Raw genomic sequence first — 20440 nt, forward strand, 5'->3', positions numbered from 1 at the left:
CAACAGTTAACTTCTAAATACCTGTGGGAGCCCGCAGAATCTCTATCAGAAACCCCGAATCCAAGCCAGCTTTCTTGCAGCAAGGAGCTGAGGCTCAGAGAACGTAAGTGGCTAGCTCAAGGGCACATAGCTGGCTGTCAGCAGGCCCGACCTCGGCCTGGGGAGCAGGGTGGAGGGGAAGGCTGCCCTGGACACACAAGGGCAGCACAGGAGCAAACCCGAGCCACGCACACAGCACAGAGAGCGGGCGCTGGATACCAACGGGCATGGGCTAGACCCTCGTCCTCAACACTCACTAGCTGTGTGACCCTGGCAAAATAATTTAAACTCTCTGGCCCCATTTTACTAGTAGTAAAATGGGGATAATTATAGTACTCAGCATGTATTGCTGTGAGGATTAGGTGAAATAACAGAACAGAGCACTTAGTAATGTGTGCGTGTCTGGGGTGTGCATGTGTCTAGGCAAGGATACTGACAAGCTTAGTGAACAAGGTTACACAATCCAACTTCCAGGTGCTGCCCTGACAATGCCAGGGCAGACAAATCCTATACCAATGGAGCACAAGGTACTAATTAAAATACTGTTACTTCCGGGTAATGTTACTCAAAACTGAGTGGGCCTCAGATCCCAGGCCCCACCTGGATTGACGCTGTCTCAGAATCCCTGCAGGGTGGGACCTAGGAATCTGAATTTTTAGAAATTATTATCAGGATATAATTTACATACCATGAAACTCACCACTTTTGAGTATATAATTTCAGTGGTTTTTAGTATTAATATATTCATAAGGTTGTACAACCATCACAACCATCTAATTCCAGAACATTTTTGTCACCCCAAAGAGAAACCCTGGACCCATTAGCAGTCACTCCCCATCCCATACTCTCGTCCTCTGGCAACCACTGATCTACTTTCCCACTCTGTGGATTTGCCTGTAGTGGACATGTCATATGAATAGAATCGTACAATAGGTGGTCTTTGTGTCTGGTTTCTTTTACTTAGTACAATGTTTGCAAGGCTCATCCATGTTGTAGCATGTATCAGGACTTCGTTCCGTTGGAATCTGCACTTTTAACAAGCTTCCCAGGTAGTTTTGATGAGTGGGCTTTGGAAGGAAAAGAGGAGCAAATTTACACAAGGTGAGATTTCAGGTTATTGGTAAGATACAGGCCCTCCTTCCATCTTTCAGGTGTGCCCGTCCCAGAGGCCTCACCAGGAACAGGAGGCAACACTGGCTGCTTGCCTCCTCTGGAGACTGCAGAGGTTGGGCAGGATCTACTGGGCGCTCCGTAGGGACAGGTGGGTCTATAGACAGTGGCTTGGCAGATTAACTGCAAGAGACTCACACAAGGGGATTTAGCCTCAACTCAAAGACTTTAATGTATTAATACATTATGCTCTTAGAAAAACATCTCCAAGGAAATAAGTGGAACCAAGTCTTAACCAGCAGGGATTCTCATTCAAAAACCTGGTGCGAGCCCCAGCCTTGAAAAAGGATAGCACAGGGGCTCTGATCATAGTGCAACAGTTTGAGGTCAGGGCAGCAGGGCCTGCCTGTGTGCCTGCCTAGAGACAGAACTCTGCCCACAGAGCATGATGGGCATGGCCTCAGGACTCCCAGGAAACCAGAAGCGCCATTACTCTGATGACTGACAGCTTCACTGCAGGCTGGGAAGATTTAGACTGAACAGGTCATCTCCAGAGCTTGAAAGAAAAGGCACAAAACTCCAACAGGGCCTAAGAAGCCTGCTTAGGGCAAGACTGTCTTTTGTTGTTGACTCTCCAGGTTATCGGAAACAGTCATGGTGCCCTCTGGTGAGGATGGGTACATACGGGAGGGTTGCCAGGTTCCACTTCTGGGCCTGAGGCCTCAGAATGAAATAGGTGGTGACAGCACCAGCAAGGCCCCTGAGGCCAGGGGTCACACCAATCTTGGGAGATTACCCACTGGGGTCTCCGGACAGAATGGAATATAGATGGCAACAGCTAAAGCTGACCACATGCCAGACTCAATCCAACTGTCTGCCTTGTCACCCTCTTCCCAAAGTGGGGCCCTGGAGAGGACACAGGCCCAAGTCTTCTGTGATGAACCCCCACTAACAGGGGCAGGCAGAAATTCTGGCTAATTTCCTTATTACCCTCCATTTAACTTCAAACAAGTCACCAACTAACATCTCAGACCCCCTGGGCAGTCCAGGGTTTCTTGTTTTCTAGCCATCCTATGGAATAAGCAATCAGTTCTCTTGGACTTTTGATTCAATTTCTTCTCACTCAGAAGGAAGTAGGTTGCTGTTCCTTCTGTCACAGCCCATCTGAAATTCAGTCAGGTTAGCACCAAGGCCAGGTGGATGGGGAACCCACAAATGTGCCTTCAGGATGGCAATGAAGGAACTTATTTATTGGTGGAGGGAAGGCCAGCTCCATTTTTGCAGAACCTGGTGAGACTGCTGCCCTGGCAGGTCCCAGGATAGGAAGGAGTAAATGGAGAGGCCAGGACTGCAGCAGGCGGGACGGGCCTCTCATGGCTGCGGGCATTCCCAGAGTTAGCCAGTCTCGATGCCCTCCGGGAGCTCCACGACCACCGGGGCGCAGTCCTCGGGCTCCGCAGCGAAGTCCCACCGGAACTTCTTGGTTAGGTGAGCTTGAAACTTTTCAGCTTTCTTCCTCAGGGTGGCATCCACGGCAACGCTGCAGGCTGAGGAAAAGAAAACCTACAGAGAACAGAGGGTCAGTCACTCCTGAGAACACAGAGGGGCCGAGAGAGTGATGGAAATTTCCTCGTGGTGTTCAGTTCTCTGGGGCGAGTGGATCAGCTGTGCTGGCACAGGCCCAGGACACCTGCTGCGTTCCCCCCAAACCAAGAAAGAAGGTCCAAACCCAGCTGAGATACTGGGGCAGGACCAGGATGGAAAATTACTACCCTGGGCAGAGATGACCCGCTGAGAGGAAGGCACCTGGGCACTAAGTCAGAGGAAGAGGTAGTAGCCACCAGCTGGTACTGAGAAAGGCTTGGAGGGCTATAAGCCCCTGGGCCCTGTAACGTCCCAGGCCCTAAGCCAACAAGACTGAATTGCTGCTCTACGCTTCTAAATGGGCCACAGGCTGCCAGTTTGAGGCTTCTATCCCCTTAAAAGCTGTCTTTGATTTTTTTTTTAATTGTGGTAAAATATACAATCTCTGACTTACAATGGCACGAAGCGATATGCATTCAGTAGAAACTGTACTTGCAGTACCCATACAACCATTCTGTTTTTCACTTTCAGTACACTATTCAATAAATTACATGAGATATTCAGCACTTTACTATAAAGTAGGCTTTGTGTTAGATGATTCTGCCCAACTGTAGGCTAGAGTAAGTGTTCTGATTCTGAGCATGTTTAAGGTGAGCTAGGCTAAGCTACAATGTTCGGTAGGTTAGGTGTATTAAATGTATTAGGGTGTAACAGTTTATCGAGATGTAACGCCCTAAGTTGAGAAGCATCTGTACATAACATAAAACCTACCATTTCAACCATTTTCTTACATTTTCATTTTTAAAATAGTCGTAAAATATACATAATATTTATCATTTTAAACATTTTTAAGTGTATAGTTGAGTAGCATTAAGTACATTCACATTGTTATACAAACATCACCACCATCTATCTCCAGAACTGCTTCGTCTTTCCCAGCCAACACTCTGCTCCTGTTACACAGTAACTTCCCATTCTCTTCTCCCACCAGCCCATGGCAACCAACATTCTACTGTCTCTATGAATTTCAGTACCTCTTATAAGAAGAATCATTTAGTATTTGTCCTTTTGTGACCGGCTTATTTCCCTTAGCATAATGTCTTCAAGCTTCATCCATATTTAGCATGAGCCAGAATTTCCTTCCTTTTTAAGGCTGAATAATATTCTGTTGTATGTTTATACCACATTTTGTTTGTCCATTTATCTGTCACTGGCCATCTGAGTTGTCTCTGCCTTTTGGCTAGTGTGAATAATGCTGCTATGAACATAGGTGTATACGTATCTCTTAGGGTCTCTGCCTTCATTACTTTTGGGTATAGACCCAGAAGTGGAATTGGTGGATCATACGGTAACTCTGTTTAAATTGAGATGAACTACCACACTGTTCCACAGAGGTTGTAGCATTTTATATTCCCACCAGCAATGCATAAAGGTTCCAATTTCTCCATATCTTGGCCAACATCTGTTATTTTCTGTCTGTGTGTGTGTTGTGTTTTAAATGATAGCCGTTCTAATTTGTGGCAGGTGGTATCTCACTGTAGTTTCGATTTGCATTTCTCCAATGATTAGTGATCTTGGACATCCTTTCATGTGCTTACTGGTCATCTGTATATCTTTTTTGGTGAAATACTTATTCAAGGCCTTAGTCCATTTTTAATTAGGTTTTTTGTTGTTGAGTTTTAGGAGTTCTTTATATATTCTGGATATTAATCCCTTATTTTGATGTTCTCATGAATTGTTTCATCTGATACAAACAGAGGCAGGAGGGCAGTACGGCAATTTTCTCCACATCCAAAAGCCATTCCTTCTCACACTGTTTTATCCTGCCCACCTTTTTTTTTAAAAGAGACAGGGTCTCACTCAGTCACCCAGGCTGGGGAGCGCAGTGGGCGATCACAGTTCACTGAGCCAGCCTCGAACTTCTTGGCTCAAGTGATCCTCCCGCCTCAGCCTCCTGAGTAGCTGGGACTACAGGCATGAGCTACCACACCTGGCTAAGTTTTTTTTTTGGTGGAGATAGGATTTATTTTGCCCATGCTGGTCAAGAATATTTTACTGTTTCAAAGAAGTTTCACAGAGTATCCAATTGGATCCTTACAACACCCTGAGAAGATACAGTTCCTATTTTAAGGAAAATGGAATCTGAGAGGACTTAAATGACTAGATCAAAATTATCCAGAAAGACTTGTTTTTTTCTCAGACGCCCATCTGCCACCCTGCAGGACCATCCCGGAGACACAGACGCACGACTCTGGAAGAAGCTCTTTGACTGACATTATCCTGAGGCCATAGCTGGCCCTCAGGCCACATTGGGAGGATTCTGGACTCCAGGACACCTGACCCGACAAAGGCAACAGGCATCTTCTGCAGCCGATTCCAGGGACAATACTCCTCCCACTCGCTCCTCTCTACCATATTCCTGTTAGCAGGAGTGCGGGTCATTTTCAGTGATCTCTGTTTAGGACCATTCTGCTGGACTGGCAGCAGAGGCAGAAGTGATGGGGGCGGGGGCGGGTATAGAATTTGGCTTCATTAACTTGGGAATTGACTAAATACAGGAGTGGGAAGCACAGACACAGCAAAACGCCAGATCGATAACTAATTAGAGGGGCTTGTGTGATCCTGGTGGCAAGAGGGCAGTGGGGAAGCCAGTGGGCAGCCTGTCTGGAGACAGCCAGTGGAGCCTGCCCTGCAGCACAGCGAACTCTGGGGGAGGGGCCTTGCATGGGCAGCAGAGAAGCCTTCTTTCACACATCATCAGCTCTGGACACCCTGTGCACTCATGGGTCCGTCCCCTGCTGGGCTGAATTAGCAAAAGCCCCTTCCTGCTCCCCTTCCTTACACAGTAAACTGTGCTATTCTCTCCACAGCTCCTCCTCTCCAGCCACATGGAGCAGCTGCCCAAACATGCTCTCCTGCCTCCTGTGTGCCTCTACACACGCACACATACTTTTCCCTGTGCTTTTAACACCCTTCCACCTCCTGCCTTCTCCTCCTTCACCTAGTAAATTTTTACTGATGACTCAAGCTCAGCTCAGACATTACCTCCTCCAGGATGTCTTCCCAGACCAAGGATGGGACAGGTGTGCTCCCCCAGCACCCAGGGTTACCTTGATCATGGCCTCAATCTCAGTAAGATAACAGGCCATTTACTGTGGATTCTCACCCAAGGGACAAAGAGCAACTCCAGAGCAACGACTCCTCCATTCCTGGATTCCACACTCTTGGCACAGAGTCTGATGCATGTAAAGGACCCATTAGACATTTAATAAACAGAAGAACGGAGACGATCACAGGTTAAATTTTTGACTCACTTTCGTATAGTGCCAGGCACCAAATTAATTGCTCAATAATTATGTGATAGCGCTGAAGAGAATAAGAGACTCATCCTAGGAAGGAAGTGGCTTATTTACCAGGCCCCTGAACACCGCCAGCTCACAAGCCACCTCCTGTGACAAGACAAGCTGAAATGAACTGTTCCAACCTCTGTTCCCTGAGCACTGTGTCTGAGCCTCCCTTATGGCATTTCTCACGCTGTGCTTGCATCACAGTGATCTGCGCCCTCCAAATGTAGGGAATGAGTTCTAATTACCAACGTGTCCCACACAGCATATCGCCCAGGGCCTGGCACAGAGTTAGGGCCCACAGGGCGCTCACTGAACAACAAGAATAAGACATAGGGATCACCGTGCACTTGGCAATGGCCAGCAATGCAAGGCTGGAACAAGCTGGGCTCACGCTCGTCACCCATCCTCCCCACCCACCTCTCAAGCACTGTCTGGGAGTAAAATCAACTAGTGGCAGGTACAAAAGAAGCCTTCAGTCTAAAAAATAAGGCTTTTTTAATAATGTGAAAAGTGCTTCATCCTTTTTAAAGAACTCATCAATTTATTCTTTACCACAAACCCTGAGGTAGGAGGGCAGGAAGTTATTATTGCCATTGTATGGGGGAGGACACTAGGGTGGCACATCATGTAGTGACAACTGCTGAGCAGGATCCAGTCTAAGCATGAACATCTCAGTTTAATCCTTCTTCCCTACCAAGATCTTCTCTGTCCTGACAGAGCCTTAATACATCCTTGATGTTTATTTTTCAGCATTGCCCTGTGAGGAGCCAAAGTGCTTCTGGAACTGTCCCCTCTGCAGCCTCCAGGCTCCAGAGCACAGTTCAGGTTGACTTTTTTTTTTTTTTTTTTTAACAAATCAACTTCATTGAGGTATAAGTTATACACAATTAAATTCACTCATCTTAAATGTCTGATTCATTTGAAAAATATACACACACACACACACACACACACCCCCCATGTAACCACCATATGTGTTTACAGTGTTTTCTATATGCAGTTCTGAGTTTGAAGGTCCACATAGATTTGTGTAACCATCACCACACTCAGGACACTGAACAGTTCCATCACTCATCACTCCAAAAAACTCCCTGGGGCTGCCCCGTAGAAGTCAAACCTTCCCCTCACCTCTAGGCCCTGGCATCCACTCACCTATTTTTGACACTAGGTTCACAAACTTTTTTCTCTGCCACAAATGATCTGCAGGAAACAAACCTGATATTTAAAAAAACTCCTTACAATTCAGAAAAGGAGATGTTTAAATAGTACTTAGTTTCTAAGCAATAATTTATTCTGATTCTTTTATTTTCAGATTATGCCTTCTTCAGAAAACTCAATGATGATTTGGTTATTTTATTCACTAAAGTGAAATCAAGGAAACACTTTTTAACATCACTGAGAAATAAATCATCTTAATCTTAGCAGATTAATCCTAAATATTTTAAAAATACTTTTGAAATAGGATGATAACATTTTGCAAACAAATGCATTTATCTAGAACAAAAAGCACATCCACTGGGTGTTTTTCTTCAAAGATAAAGTATTAACACTTTGATCATTAAGTCTGTGTATTTTAAAATTTTAAATTAGTTATAAACCTAAAAGCTTTTTTTAAAAACCCAACTTAAACAAATTGAGTTCAGTCAGGTTACTTTGAGAAATTCAAAATATCAAGGCAGGTAGCTCAGTTACTATCTTATCTTATTTTTTGGCTAGACCAAAAAGATGACATTTCTTAATTTTTTCAATTCCCAAATAATTATTCAACTTAGAATGAAACTAGCCATTGGCAGAACATCTTATTTCCACTTACAACAGAAGCAAGTGGTGTTCAAAGCAAGACCATTGCTTCACAAGGATGACCAGGAAGGTAAAAAGCAGTAGGAATCATGTCTCCTCAGGTCAGTTTAAAAAATTTGGGATGTTTCATCTAGAACTCTAATCAGATATAGGAGCCCACCACAAGCTTTAGTGCCAGCTACTAGCTCTGCTGATCTTCAGCAAAATTATGTGACCTCCCTGAGCCTGTCTCCTTATCTGTACAATCAGATTACATATCCACCTTCTAGCATTGTTGTGAGAGCTAAATGAGATAATGCACATTAAGCATGCAAAAGCAATAGATGATGGCATGAGAGGTATAGGAGTAGGTGGGTACATTTATCACTGCTGGTGTTATGATAAAAGTACACCATAGACATCACTGTCAGAGTGTTTTTCCTGAAGAGTTAAAGATGGACACTGGCATTTAGAACACTGGCAAGAAGAGAAACTGGAAAGCATACATGGCCTATTGTGACTAAAAGTATTTAAAAAAACAGGCTACGTAACTATATGCCTAAATACTATGCAATCAGCAAAAAAAAAAAAATACTTATTTTATACATAATACACTTTCTAACATACTATTAAATTCAGATTATCCTTTCACTGGTTTTAAATGAATTATGGTGACTTAAGTTGCTTTAAATAAAAGAAAAAAACTGTATCTATTTTTGTAAAACAAATAATTTTTATTCAAGCTAAATCCAAGGGATTTGTAAAAACCAGTGGCTTCTATTCAAAAGGGCCTCACATGGGAAAGTCAAAAAAAATTAATGGCTGAGACCATTCCATTATGTGGCTGATTTTATCCATGCTAATGTGGCTATCTTTAAGTGCTTACACACACACAAACATCAAGCCCTCCCTGTGGGTAGTAGGCATTTAAGCTCCTAAGTAAGAAAGCCGGTTCCACTTACTTGACTACCTGGGGCGAGAGGGGGCAGCTGGCTGAGCAAAGCTTTAAGGGCTGATTCATTCAGTCACAAACACCGAGTAAGTGCCTCTGGTGGGGGACTGGATTCTCACTGCCAAGACTGCATCAATGTGAGTCTCCATTAAAAAAAAAAAAAAAAGTTTTATAATATCCATGTCCACACTGTGCCGTTTGAAATCTCAGTCATCCCTCAACTCATGGTCAAAATGCCCCTCTTTGCATAAAGCCATTCCTGATCCTCTATTCCCTCAAATCTCAACACCAGTCAGAATTAAACACTCCCTCTTGGGTGTTCCTGATGCCCTTTGATCAGACATCACAGATCTACGATATTTACATTGCCACAGGAATTATGCATTCTATCCATCTAAAAACACAAGATGAGGTAAGTATTAGGCCTTGACAACATGTTGAAAATAACCAAATGAACAAAAAAATAGGCCTTGTGCAAAAGGAGCTCATGACACAGTGGGGGAGCCAGGCAGACAATAAACTAATTTCAGCAAACACAACCTGTGCGATATAATAGTGACAAGTGTTAATACAAAGTAGGCTAAGAGTATGGAAAGAAAGAGAGAGAGAGAGAGAGAGACAGACAGACAGACAGACAGATGAGGGATGGCTTCACAGAGGACACCTCGAGGGCACGTCGTAGGATGAACAAGTGCGTACCAGGCAGAGGGAAAATCAGGCTCAGCCAAGAAGGTGTGAAACATGAATAGAAAGTTTCAGTTATGCGAGATAAAAAAGTCCTAGAGATCCGCTGGGCAACACTGCGCTTAAAGTTAATACTGCACTGAACACTTAAAATCTGTTAAGAGGGTAGATCTCATGTTGTGTGTTTTTTACAACTTAAAAAAAAAAGAAGAAACAGCATGGCCTGCCTGGGAGCCTGCAAGGAGACCACTGTTGCTGGAGTTGGCGGGAGAAAACAGAGAGAAGGAGGAGAAAGCTGGAGAATAGGATAAGAAATATGATCAGAATAGGCCTTATGACCAAGGTTTGGGCTTTTAATTTTCTAGGCAATGAGGAGCCACAGCGAAATAGAATCTGAGCTGCATTTTGGAGCAGCAACTCTGGTGGCAGTGTTGGCTGCCACCAGACAGATTGGCTAACAGGGGTAAGCATGGAGGCTGATCAACTCTGATGCCTTCTAGGAGACAAGGCCTGCACTAGGGAAATGGAACAAGGGGCAGGACCACCTCCTAAAACACTCACCACTACCTGGAGTTATTTGGTTAGTTCATTTGTTTACTTTCCCAAAATGTAAGTTCTAAGTCAGGGAGTCTGTTTTGCTTACAGCTATATTCCTGGGTCTACAACAGGGCCTTGTATACAGCAGGTGTTCAGTAAACACCTGCTAAATCAATGAATAAATCCCTGAGGGCAGGAACTCTGGCCAACTCATGTATGTATTCCTTAGCACTTTCAGCAGAATGTATATAAAGGATGCTCAAAAACATACTTTTTTTTTTTAAAGGCGCATGCCCTGGATTTTTCCAAATAATGCATCAAATTTTCTTGGTGAGAAGTCCAAAGACAGAATTTTTCCAACCATCAGCTTTGCATAACCCACCTGGGCATCCAGCAATCCAGCTGGGCCCTTTCTGCTTTGTAAATAATAGCTGGCAACAAAGCCTGAGCAATCAGAGCTCAGCTGCTGGTTGTGCTAACAATGGTCAGGACAGCCAGGGACACTATGGCCCCAGTGTGTTTATGTCTCCCAAGGGTAGCACATCATTCCCTTTGGCTGCAGCCACTGCCAGAGGCATGTTAGCAAGTAGATGTCTCCTCACACTGCCCTGAAACCCACAGCCAGCACCTTTGAGGGATGGATTTTCCCCACAGAGGATGGATAAGGGGATTTAATTTCTCTGTTATATCAAGAACCAATAAAAGGGGAGTTTTATAGCTCTTGTGAGGTGGGATACACCAGGCTCAAGCAATCAGCTTGACTGAATCACCCCCATGTCCGCACAAGTCCTCCAACTGCCAATTTTAAGTCAGCTGCCTGCTCAAAGAGACTCTTCCAACAGTCACTGGTTTTAGAAAAGCGTTCTGTACCTCTGAGAAAAAAGCCCCAGAGGGTATCTCCACTAATGTCAATCAAAAAATCCTTTCTGGGAATCCATACTGTATTCACTACACAGGGGCAGGAGTACAGGCACTAACCAAGACTCAGGCCTGAGTATAAATCTGGACTTCCACTTACCAGCTGTGTGACTTCAAGTACATGATTTAGTCTGAGTCTCAGCTTTCTTATTTGTAAAATGGGGATGATCCCCTCTGCGTTACAGGGTTCCAGAGAGATTAAATGAGGGAACCCACATAATATGATACATACGGTGCTTGATACCTAATAGGCAGTTAATGAATGCTTGTTCCTTCCCTTACGGGGTGGGAGAGGAAGGTTAGTGAACAGCCACCTCGTATGGGGCAGGCCTCATGGGGTCTCACACACAGGGAAAAGAAAGCAGCTCATGGGAGAGAAAGTGTGGAAACCGACAGCAGCTTCTGGCTCTTCCATGCTTGAAAAAGTTACACAATGTGAATGACAGAGGCTGTCCCAAGCACATAAAGAAAACTAATCTGTTTGCAAAGGGAGGAAATAGCACAGGATGAAGATTGTAAGTTGTTTGAAGATTCTTTCCTAATTACCACTCATAATGAAAATTTAATTGCCAAGTTAAAAGCAAATTTCACTTTTTCTGTCAGAGAATCTCTGTGGAAACTGGCATATTTTGTTTGAACAGGAAATCAAAGTTACTTTAATGCTTAAATGAGATCTAAGGAGCTGCAGATGTTTCACTGGGAATAACAAGCTTCAAAACTCTGCTTTATGGGGTTGCAGCAATTCACAGCTATAGGGAGAAAGAGAAGCTGTTTTGAGCTGAGTAAACCAAAGGGGTGGAAGGGATTCAAATCGCAAGTATCCCAGTGCTGGGCACTCTGGGGGCAAGGTGGAGAGAGGGTGGTACAGACAGAGGGTCCTGGCATAGAGGAGCTTACAACTGAGTTAGAGAGAGAACCAGGAAACATCTCAAGATTAGGAAACTGAAATTAAGAAATCTATGGGTCATGGAAGAATAGTGAGAAACAAAACACGTACCCCTGCCTTAATTCTGACCCACGCGAGTGTTAGCCAAAAGACTGCTCACCTGTAAGGTGCTGGTGAGGAAGTTGTCTTGGGAAACAATGTCTACAAAGAAGTCGGCAGGGATCTCACCAAGCTGGTGGTAGAGGAGGGAGATGAGGTTGCTGTAGAGGCCATGGTGCTTCACCATGGCTGCTTCCGACCGGCACAGGAGGTTCAGGAGCCGCTTCCAGTGCTCAAATGCCTCGTACACATTCCCCAGCAGGAAGCACACAAAGGCAAACTGGAGTTCACCTGCAAGGCGCACAGAGGAGAAATGATTCTGAGGGAGAGGACCAGCTGACACAACACTTCACTGTTCACAAGGCTGTCAATTCCACTGGACCTCAGCAATGGGTGACCTTTTATCCTTGTCACTCCTGCAGGGCCTTGTATGGGATTTTGCATCTAGCAAGGTACTCAATAAATCTTTGCTGAACTGCTATAAATTCAAGCCATGTGAGACCAAACTGTGGCTTTGTATTTCTGTAAAATCAGAGTGCAAGAGAACAGACAGTCCTCGTATTTGCCTGGCATTTTAAAAGTTTACAAAATGTGCCCATGGATATTATGCCAAGTGGATCCCAAACCTGGCTGCCCATCAGAATCACTAGGAGAGCTTGCTGAAAGTAAAGCTGCCCAAGCCACACTCTGTGATTCTAGTTGAGAAAAGATGATGAGGCCTCAGTTTTTGTAGCTCTAACAAGCATCCCAGGTGATTCTGATGTAGACGGTCTGCTCCAAAGTCAGGGAAATGCTGCATGATACCAGGACACCTTCAGCCCAACTCCACGAGGTGATCACGGAAGGTGGTATTTGCCCCATTTTATAGATGAGGTCAAGGGCTTGCCCAAGCTTGCACATCTAATGCGTCACGATATGAACAATGGAAAGATAAAACAAATTCTTTATTGGGAAGGAACAGTTCTAGAAACTCCCACAACAGGAAAACCCATGATTACTTATTCCGGGGTTAGCCTTCCAGTCAGATTATTTTTATTGTTTAATCACAGGGCTCTGTGATTTAATCTCTATGAGCAGTCTGGTGGCTAAGAGCATGGGCTCTGGAGCCAAACTGCCTGGATGCAAACCTTAGCTCTACCACTTAGCAGCTGTGTGACCTTGGGCAATTTACTTAATCTATTTAAGCCTCAATTTCCTTATTTGAGGGTTGTAGTGAAGATTAAATGAATCGATATAGTACATGTAAAGCATTTAGAATAATACCTGGCACAAAGTAGCACTCAAAAAGTATTACTATTTCGAATTTCCACCAGATGCCTGTCTTAAACAAAAAGATCTGATGATCCAAAAGCCACTGTCCCTGGGCAAGCAAGTGGGTCTCTGGTCACCGCAGCTATACTGCAGCTGATCACAGACATTCTCTCTGGCTTCAAGGGTGGCTGTAAATTTAATGAGGTATAGATACATGTGCACCATAAAAAGAACAGATGCATTTGGACAAGGTGGCTCTCAGTGTGATCTCGGCACTTTGGGAGACTGAGGCAGGAGGATCGCTTGAGGCCAGGAGTTCAAGATGAGCCTGGGTAACAAAGCAAGACTTCTGTCTCCACAAAAAAATGTTTAAAAAATTAGCCAGGGCTGGGCGCAGTGGCTCTCACCTATAATCCTAGCACTTTGGGAGGCCAAGGCGGGAGGACCACTTGAGGCCAGGAGTTCAAGACCAGCCTGAGCAACATAGTGAGAATCGCCCCCATCACTACAAAAAAAATAGAAAAATTAGCCAAGCGTGGTGGCGAACTGCTATAGCCCCAGTTACTTGGAAGGCTGAGGCAGGAGGATCGCTTGAGCCCAGAAGTTTGAGGTTGCAGTGAGTTATGATGATGCCACTGCACTCTAGCCCGGGCAACAGAGTGAGACCCTGTCTTAAAAAAACAACAAAGAAAAATTAGCCAGACATGATGGTTAACGCCTGTAGTCCTAGCTACTTGGGAGGCTGAGCTGGGAGGATCGCTTGAGCCCAGGATTTTGAGGTTGCTGTGAGCTATGATTGAGCCACTGCACCATAGGCTGGGTGACAGAGGGAGGGAGAGCTTGTCTCAAAGAAAAAAAAAAAAACAGGCCGGGCGCGGTGGCTCAGGCCTGTAGTCCTGGCACTCTGGCAGGCCGAGGCGGGCGGATCGTTTGGGCTCAGGAGTTCGAGACCAGCCTGAGCAGGAGTGAGACCCTATCTCTAATAAACATAGAGAGAAATTATGCGGACAGCTAAAAATATATACAGAAAAATTAGCCGGGCATGGTGGTGCATGCCTGTAGTCCCAGCTACTCAGGAGGCTGAGGCAGGAGGATTGCCTGAGCCCAGGAGTCTGAGGTTGCTGTGAGCAAGGCTGGTGCCACGGCACTCTAGCTCGGGCAACAGAGTGAGACTTTGTCTCAAAAACAAACAAACAAACAAACAAACAAACAAACAAACAAAAAAAACCAGATGTGCTCAACACCACGTACCTCTTCAAATACACAATCTTTGATTTCTGTCACCTCCAGATACCTGGAAAAACGTTCCCCGTTTCTAAGCTTGTGGAACTAAGTTTGATTTGTATGAATAGCTACCTGGGTCTAGATATTTTGGACATTTGACCAATATTTTCAAAATATAGTCAAATTTTCTTTGATTAATAGAGGTTATGATTTGCTTCTTCAGCTGGCTTTACCTGGTTAGTTTGTGAAACTAAATATTAGCCTATTCTTTCATTTGGGGCATTTATTTACTGGAGCACTTATTTAAATTTGTGCACTTCTGACCTTGTCTAAAATTAAATTGATATCAGAAATAATTTCAAAGAGCAGTCATGTAGATTCAAAGTTATCCCTGTAACAGACCTTTTCACAAGCTATATTTTGAAGAACTGAAATTTTTTAGAGGTAGAAAAATAGGATTTCCATTCATTTTTAAGCCATAATTTCAAGTGTTACTTACTATATGAAAATATTAAGTAATGCATTAAAATGTACCCATTAAAATAAATGTCCCTTATTTCATCAGCAGAGCCAATGGTATAAAAAGTCCTATAATCAAATTGCTAGCCAAACTTCCAATAGGAAAATATGCAAATGACCTGAACAATTTGGAAAAAAAAATACATAGCTGTAAAGATAAGACAAATGTTTGCTGTCACTAGTATTTAAGAAATATAAATAGAAACAGGATGCCATTTTTCAACCATTCAATTGGAAGAGGACTTTGCTAAATTACCATGCTCACTGCTGTCAAAGGTGATGGGCAACTGCCTCCTACCAGGTGGCAGAAATGCAAAATCTCCTGGCAACATGCACACTCTGATCCAACAATTCTAACCCTAAGTGTATGCATAAGTTCACACAAGGATTCATTAGATGGTTCATTAGATGGTATTTATAATAAGGAAAAATATGAACATCTTAAAGGTCCATCAAGAGAACTGGTTCAATAATAGGGAACACTAAACAGTCACTAAAAAGGAGTGACTATTTCAGTGACATGGAAAAAATGCTTATTAAAGCAGATTACAAAATAATATCTTAAGACTTTAATCTCATTTTTGTAAAAAGTCATATATACACATAAAAACATATAACTGAATTTTTAAAAGAAAAGGAAATATTAATACATAGAAATAGAGAAGACTAAAATGAAATACATAAAAATATATATAAAAAAAGGAAATATACCAAAATATAAAAATTTATTTCTAGGTAGTGGGCTTTGGAGTGAAATTTTTGTTTTTATTCTATGATGAATATATATTATTTTTGCAATAAGGAGCAAAGCAACAATAGAAACTGTAATGACTTAAAAAAAAAAAATCACTGTCCTGGTCTAAGCCAGTAGAGAGACCAGCACCTTGAGAGTCAGGGACAAACTGAGGCAGCAGGGGAGAGGATACTCCGAACACAGGTCTGACCTAGGAACCAGGAGCCTGGGGCTCTGGTCTCAGCTCAACCCTCAGTCAGCCAAATCCTTTCCCTCTATAAGACTGGACCATATCGCTGGTTCCCAAACGCAGGATTATCTGCACCAGGTTCACCTAGGATTCTTGTTTATTAGATAGATAGACAGACATAAATTGCTGGAGTCCCCCTCCAGATCTCCTGAATCAAAATCTCCAGGAGTAAGGGTAAAGATATATCTGTATCTTTAATGAGTATTCCAGGTGAGTCTGCCTCCTAGCCAGATTTGGAACCCACTGGACTAGATTAACACAAGACGTACTCCCTATTCTAAAGCATCTCTACTAATGTCCTCCCCTTGGCCCACTCCCAAAGAGCCTTGCTCCTTCTCACCAAGCACATCCTGAGGGTTGCTGGGGAACTGCTTGCTGAGCACAGTCTCGAGGGCATAGCTCAGGTCCATGCTGTGCCTGGTTATCTCTGCTGGTGTGGCACCTGCTGGGAACATCTGTTTGGGCAGTTCTGAGAAGCGGATCTCTGTCCCAGCTCTGGGCTTCATTTCAGGCAGTCGAGCCAGGCCCTCTTGGTAGCTTTTGCACTCAGTGTCACAGCGGGGTAGATTCTGCCCTGCCCGGTCCTTGGTGTGCTTCATGGAGAGCACGGGTAGCACATCGGAGAAGGCACAGATATGCCGGCTCTCGGGCTGCAGCCTCTCCATCGTGGCCTCACTGATGAAATTGGTGAGTGAGATCCACTTCTTGAGTGTGGCATATGGGTAAGGTCCCAGGAACTGGTCCAGCTCCTGGAGATTGGCCCTCATGGCTTCCACCTCAGACTCTGGGACTGGGGACAGGTCTACCTCTTCCCGGACTGCATTCCAGTGCAGGACTGTCAGCCCCCGCTGCCGCAGGCTAAGGAAGAAGCCCATACGAGGGCCCACATCCCTGGGATTGGCCTTGTCCACAGAGCTGTAGTGGAGGAAGTGGATGCCCGGAGGGATCATCTTCACGCCCCGGAACTTAGGCCCCACCTCCCAGGAGTTGTAATCAATGCCAAACTCCGTTCCTTTGGGCATGTTCAGGATGACCACAGTGGCCCCTTCAAAGAAGAGGCACTTGGCTAGTTCAGGATCCATCTGCATGGCAGCCACGGGGCCAGTGGTGCTGACCAAAAGGAGAACCCTTCTTCCTTATCTTCCAGAACAGCTGAAAAAGAAAGAAATCAGAGTTAATCAGAACTTTGGGAAGGATACTTTATTTGCTGAGCATTCTCTATGTGCCAGATACTGAATTACACTCCTAACATAATTCTCTCTCTTAATCCTCATGACAACCCTGCATCCATTTTATAGATGATGAAAATGAGGATCAAAAAGAAAAGGATTCTTGTGTTTTGGATTAATGAGCAAGAACACTCACTTCACAGCTATAAAGACACCAGTTAAAGAAAAGCAATATGCTCAAGGTCACACAAGAATCCAAATTAGAATCCGGGTACCCTGACCTGGAGGCCAGAGTTCTTTCCACTGTCTACTCCAAGGATTTTCTCTCAGATCTCTCTGTCAAAACAGAGGATGACAGTGGAAAAAGCCTGATGGTTCCTTTTAAACTATAACTATGCCTAAGTCACATCTTAAACTACAATTCTGTCTAAAAGACATCACTGGAGAGTCCCAGAAGATTTGGGTAGAATGATTAAATCAAGTATATACCCAGTTTCCTGTAAGCCTCAGGGAAGGCCCAGAAATAAATAGAAAGTAGAAAGTGGAAACTAAGTATCTAAAATTTACAAAAGATTTGAGGAGTGGAAAGCTTTTCAACCACAAATCCCCCTTGTTCTTTTACTCATTAAAAAACCTAAACTCCAGGGAGTGCAATAACTTCCCAAACGGTCTGCAATCAGTGGCAGCTCTGCATCATTTATCCAGAATGGATTCAGGTGCCAGAGCTGGTCTAGGATCAGTAGTTAGAAGAAAAAGAGCTTAGAACACTTATTTTATCACTTCTGAACTACCCACAAGGACACACTGATAAAATCTCTGTAAGCAGACACTGCCTCTGTGGTATTTCTAAGAATGGTTTGAACATAAACTAATTTAAACCAAATCATTATCTACCCTTCTAGTCCTAAGACATCTACCCAATCAATTCAACAAATACTCACCGAGTGCCTGCATTGTGCCAGGATCTTTGCTGGGCCCCAAAAGAAACATCCACAGAGTAAGACAGTCACTGTCCACTAAGTACTTCCAATCTAGCCAGATGTACAAATAGGACCCCAAAATGTCACAAACAGAAAAACCAACTGCCTATTTAATTCTGTTTACTGTTTGTAGCTAAAAAAAAATACACAATAAAACAGCACGGAAAGACCAACCCTTTTCCAAAAATACTAAGAGCATATCTTTCATCTTTACCCAAAACCACTACAAATGCCCCACTCTAAATCAACACTTTTTTCCAAACTTCAAGTCACAGCCCATTAATGAGATAAGAAATCAACTCAGCAGGTCTCTACCAGCATTACTTTTTTAAAATGAAAAGAATAGGGCCAGGTGGCTCACACCTGTAATCCCAGTGCTTTTTAAGGCCAAGATGGGATGATCGTTTGAGACAAGAATTTAGAAACCAGCCTAAGCAACATGGTGAGACCTCATCTCTATGAAAAATAAAAAAATTAGCCAGGCTCCCAGCTACTTGGAAGGCTGAGGCGGGAGGACTGCTTGAGCCCAGGAGTTTGAGGCTACAGTGAGCTATGACGGCACCACTGCAGAGATCCTGTCTCTAAAAATAAATAAATAAAACAAAAAGAACAAACTTTTTAAAATATCAGAACACATCATGAGCAGCATGGCTAACTACTGTTTTCTGAAGCTTTGTGTGTGCGTATGTTTGACTGGTTGTAACACAAAATGTACTTGTTAGGGCCGGGTGTGGTGGCTCACAACTATAATCGCCATGCTTTGGGAGGCCAGGTGGGAGGATCACTTGAGCCCAGGAGTTAGAAACCAGCCTGAGCAACATAGTGAAACCCTGACTCTACAAAAAAAATAAAAGCCAAATTAGCTGGTGTGGTGGCGCATGCCTGTAGTCCTAACTGCTCAGGAGGCTGAGGCAGGAGGATCACTTGTGCCCAGGAGTTTGAGGCTGCAGTGAGCTATGATCACACTGCTGCACTCCAGCCTGGGTGACAGGGCGCGACCCTGTCTCTAAAAAAAATAAATAAATAAAAATAAAAACAATACATTCACCTCAGTAAAACTTCCTTACCCCGGGCCAGGTCAAATCTCCTGTGATCAAATCTCCTGTGATCAACTTTTAGGATGCCTTCTACCTTTCCATTTAAATTATCAGGTTGCAATTTTGCATGTCTGATTGAGGGTCGTCATCTCCACGAGATTTGAGTCCTTTTGTATTCGTAGCACATATTAGACGCTTAGAAAACATTTATTTAATAAAAAGATGGTATTCATTTTGCAGATGAGAAACAAAGGGGAAAGACCTTACTGGAAATCACACAGAGAATGGGGCAGAACTAGGTCGGGTGCAGCCAGAGTCTCCAGCTCCCAAGCTCTCAAGTTAAGAAAAAAGTGAAGTTACTCCGTGTGCCCAGGGAAGCGCCGGCGACGGTGCCTCTGGCGATGGTCTCTCAGGGAGAAAGGCCTCCAGAGACACCAGCGTCCCACCACCGGCCCACAGACCGGGACGCTGCCGCCGCGGCGAGGGGGGCCTAGTTTCAGGCACTCCGCGATTCTGAGCCGAAAGGAATGTGGCACCGGCCACACACACAAGGAAATCAGAGGAGGAAAAAGAGGCCAAGAGGCCGAACTCACCGTTTCGCCCTCCGTTCGGGTACCGAGGTAACGCACCGGAAGCTCTTCCGCTTTGGCGCCGGATAGGAGCAACAAAGAAAGCCGCCCGACGGAAGCCTCGGTCGCGGGAAAAACGGCCCGTGCCTGAAGGTTCCGCCTGGCCAAATGTTGCCTTTTGCTAGCCTTAGTTTCTTGTTTTAGCTTCTGAATTGTGCATAACAACTTTCATTAAGCTATGAATTTTATATCGCCATCCAGAAACACATCCAGCAGCCGTAGTCCTTTGGTCTCAAGCAGTCATGATCACTGAAGCGTGGTCAAGGTCATGGCTCCCCAGTAACCAGTCAGGTTCTCAGTCATAGTCCCAATCAACCAATCTCTACCTGATCACAGTGTCGCAGCTTCCAGTCACGCTCAGCCCTAGGGGAGAGCCTCTGAAACCCAGCCACCAGCCCCGAGAGCTAGTGGCAGCAGCAGCAGAGTCACCACTTCAGTCCCTCCCATCGTGATCACCCATTGTCCTACAGCCCCAGTCTGACATCTCAGTCAGGCTACAAACACAGACCTGTTTCCCTGGACCCTAGCACAAATCCAGGCACAAAGACTCAGCTCAGTACTTATACATTTAATTAATAATCACAGTCATTTGGTATTAATAAATGGTTTCTATTTGTGGGCCTGGCCCTGTGCTAGGTGGTTCTGTTGGTCACCATTCCACCAAAGAAGCAGAGCCAGTAGAAGATACATATTTAATAGTAAGTGATTATTGC

At 44.3% G+C, this 20440-nt stretch overlaps 1 protein-coding gene across 1 annotated transcript; it reads right to left on the minus strand.

Moving 5' to 3' along the window:
* Positions 1 to 973: 973 nt before the first annotated feature.
* Positions 974 to 19736, minus strand: AAR2 (AAR2 splicing factor). The gene is made up of 4 exons (XM_045528660.1): positions 19692 to 19736; positions 16253 to 17064; positions 11997 to 12226; positions 974 to 2712 (listed from the first exon to the last, which is right to left on the minus strand). The coding sequence occupies exons 2-4, from the start codon at positions 16998 to 17000 to the stop codon at positions 2545 to 2547; spliced, it is 1146 nt and encodes a 381-aa protein (XP_045384616.1). The 5' UTR covers positions 17001 to 17064; positions 19692 to 19736; the 3' UTR covers positions 974 to 2544.
* Between the last annotated feature and the right edge of the window lie 704 nt (positions 19737 to 20440).

The sequence above is a fragment of the Lemur catta genome, chromosome 17 (assembly GCF_020740605.2).
Source record: "Lemur catta isolate mLemCat1 chromosome 17, mLemCat1.pri, whole genome shotgun sequence".
NCBI classification, from domain to species: Eukaryota; Metazoa; Chordata; class Mammalia; order Primates; family Lemuridae; genus Lemur; species Lemur catta.

Bases quoted from the DNA above. Each gene is read 5' to 3' on its own strand.
- AAR2 (XM_045528660.1), bottom strand. From the start codon at position 17,000: ATGCAGATGGATCCTGAACTAGCCAAGTGCCTCTTCTTTGAAGGGGCC. The intron at 12,227-16,252 runs GTGAGAAGGAGC...TGCGCCTTGCAG, and splicing joins CAACCCTCAGGATGTGCTTG to GTGAACTCCAGTTTGCCTTT. The intron at 2,713-11,996 runs GTGAGCAGTCTT...TGTTCTCTGTAG, and splicing joins TCCTCACCAGCACCTTACAG to GTTTTCTTTTCCTCAGCCTG.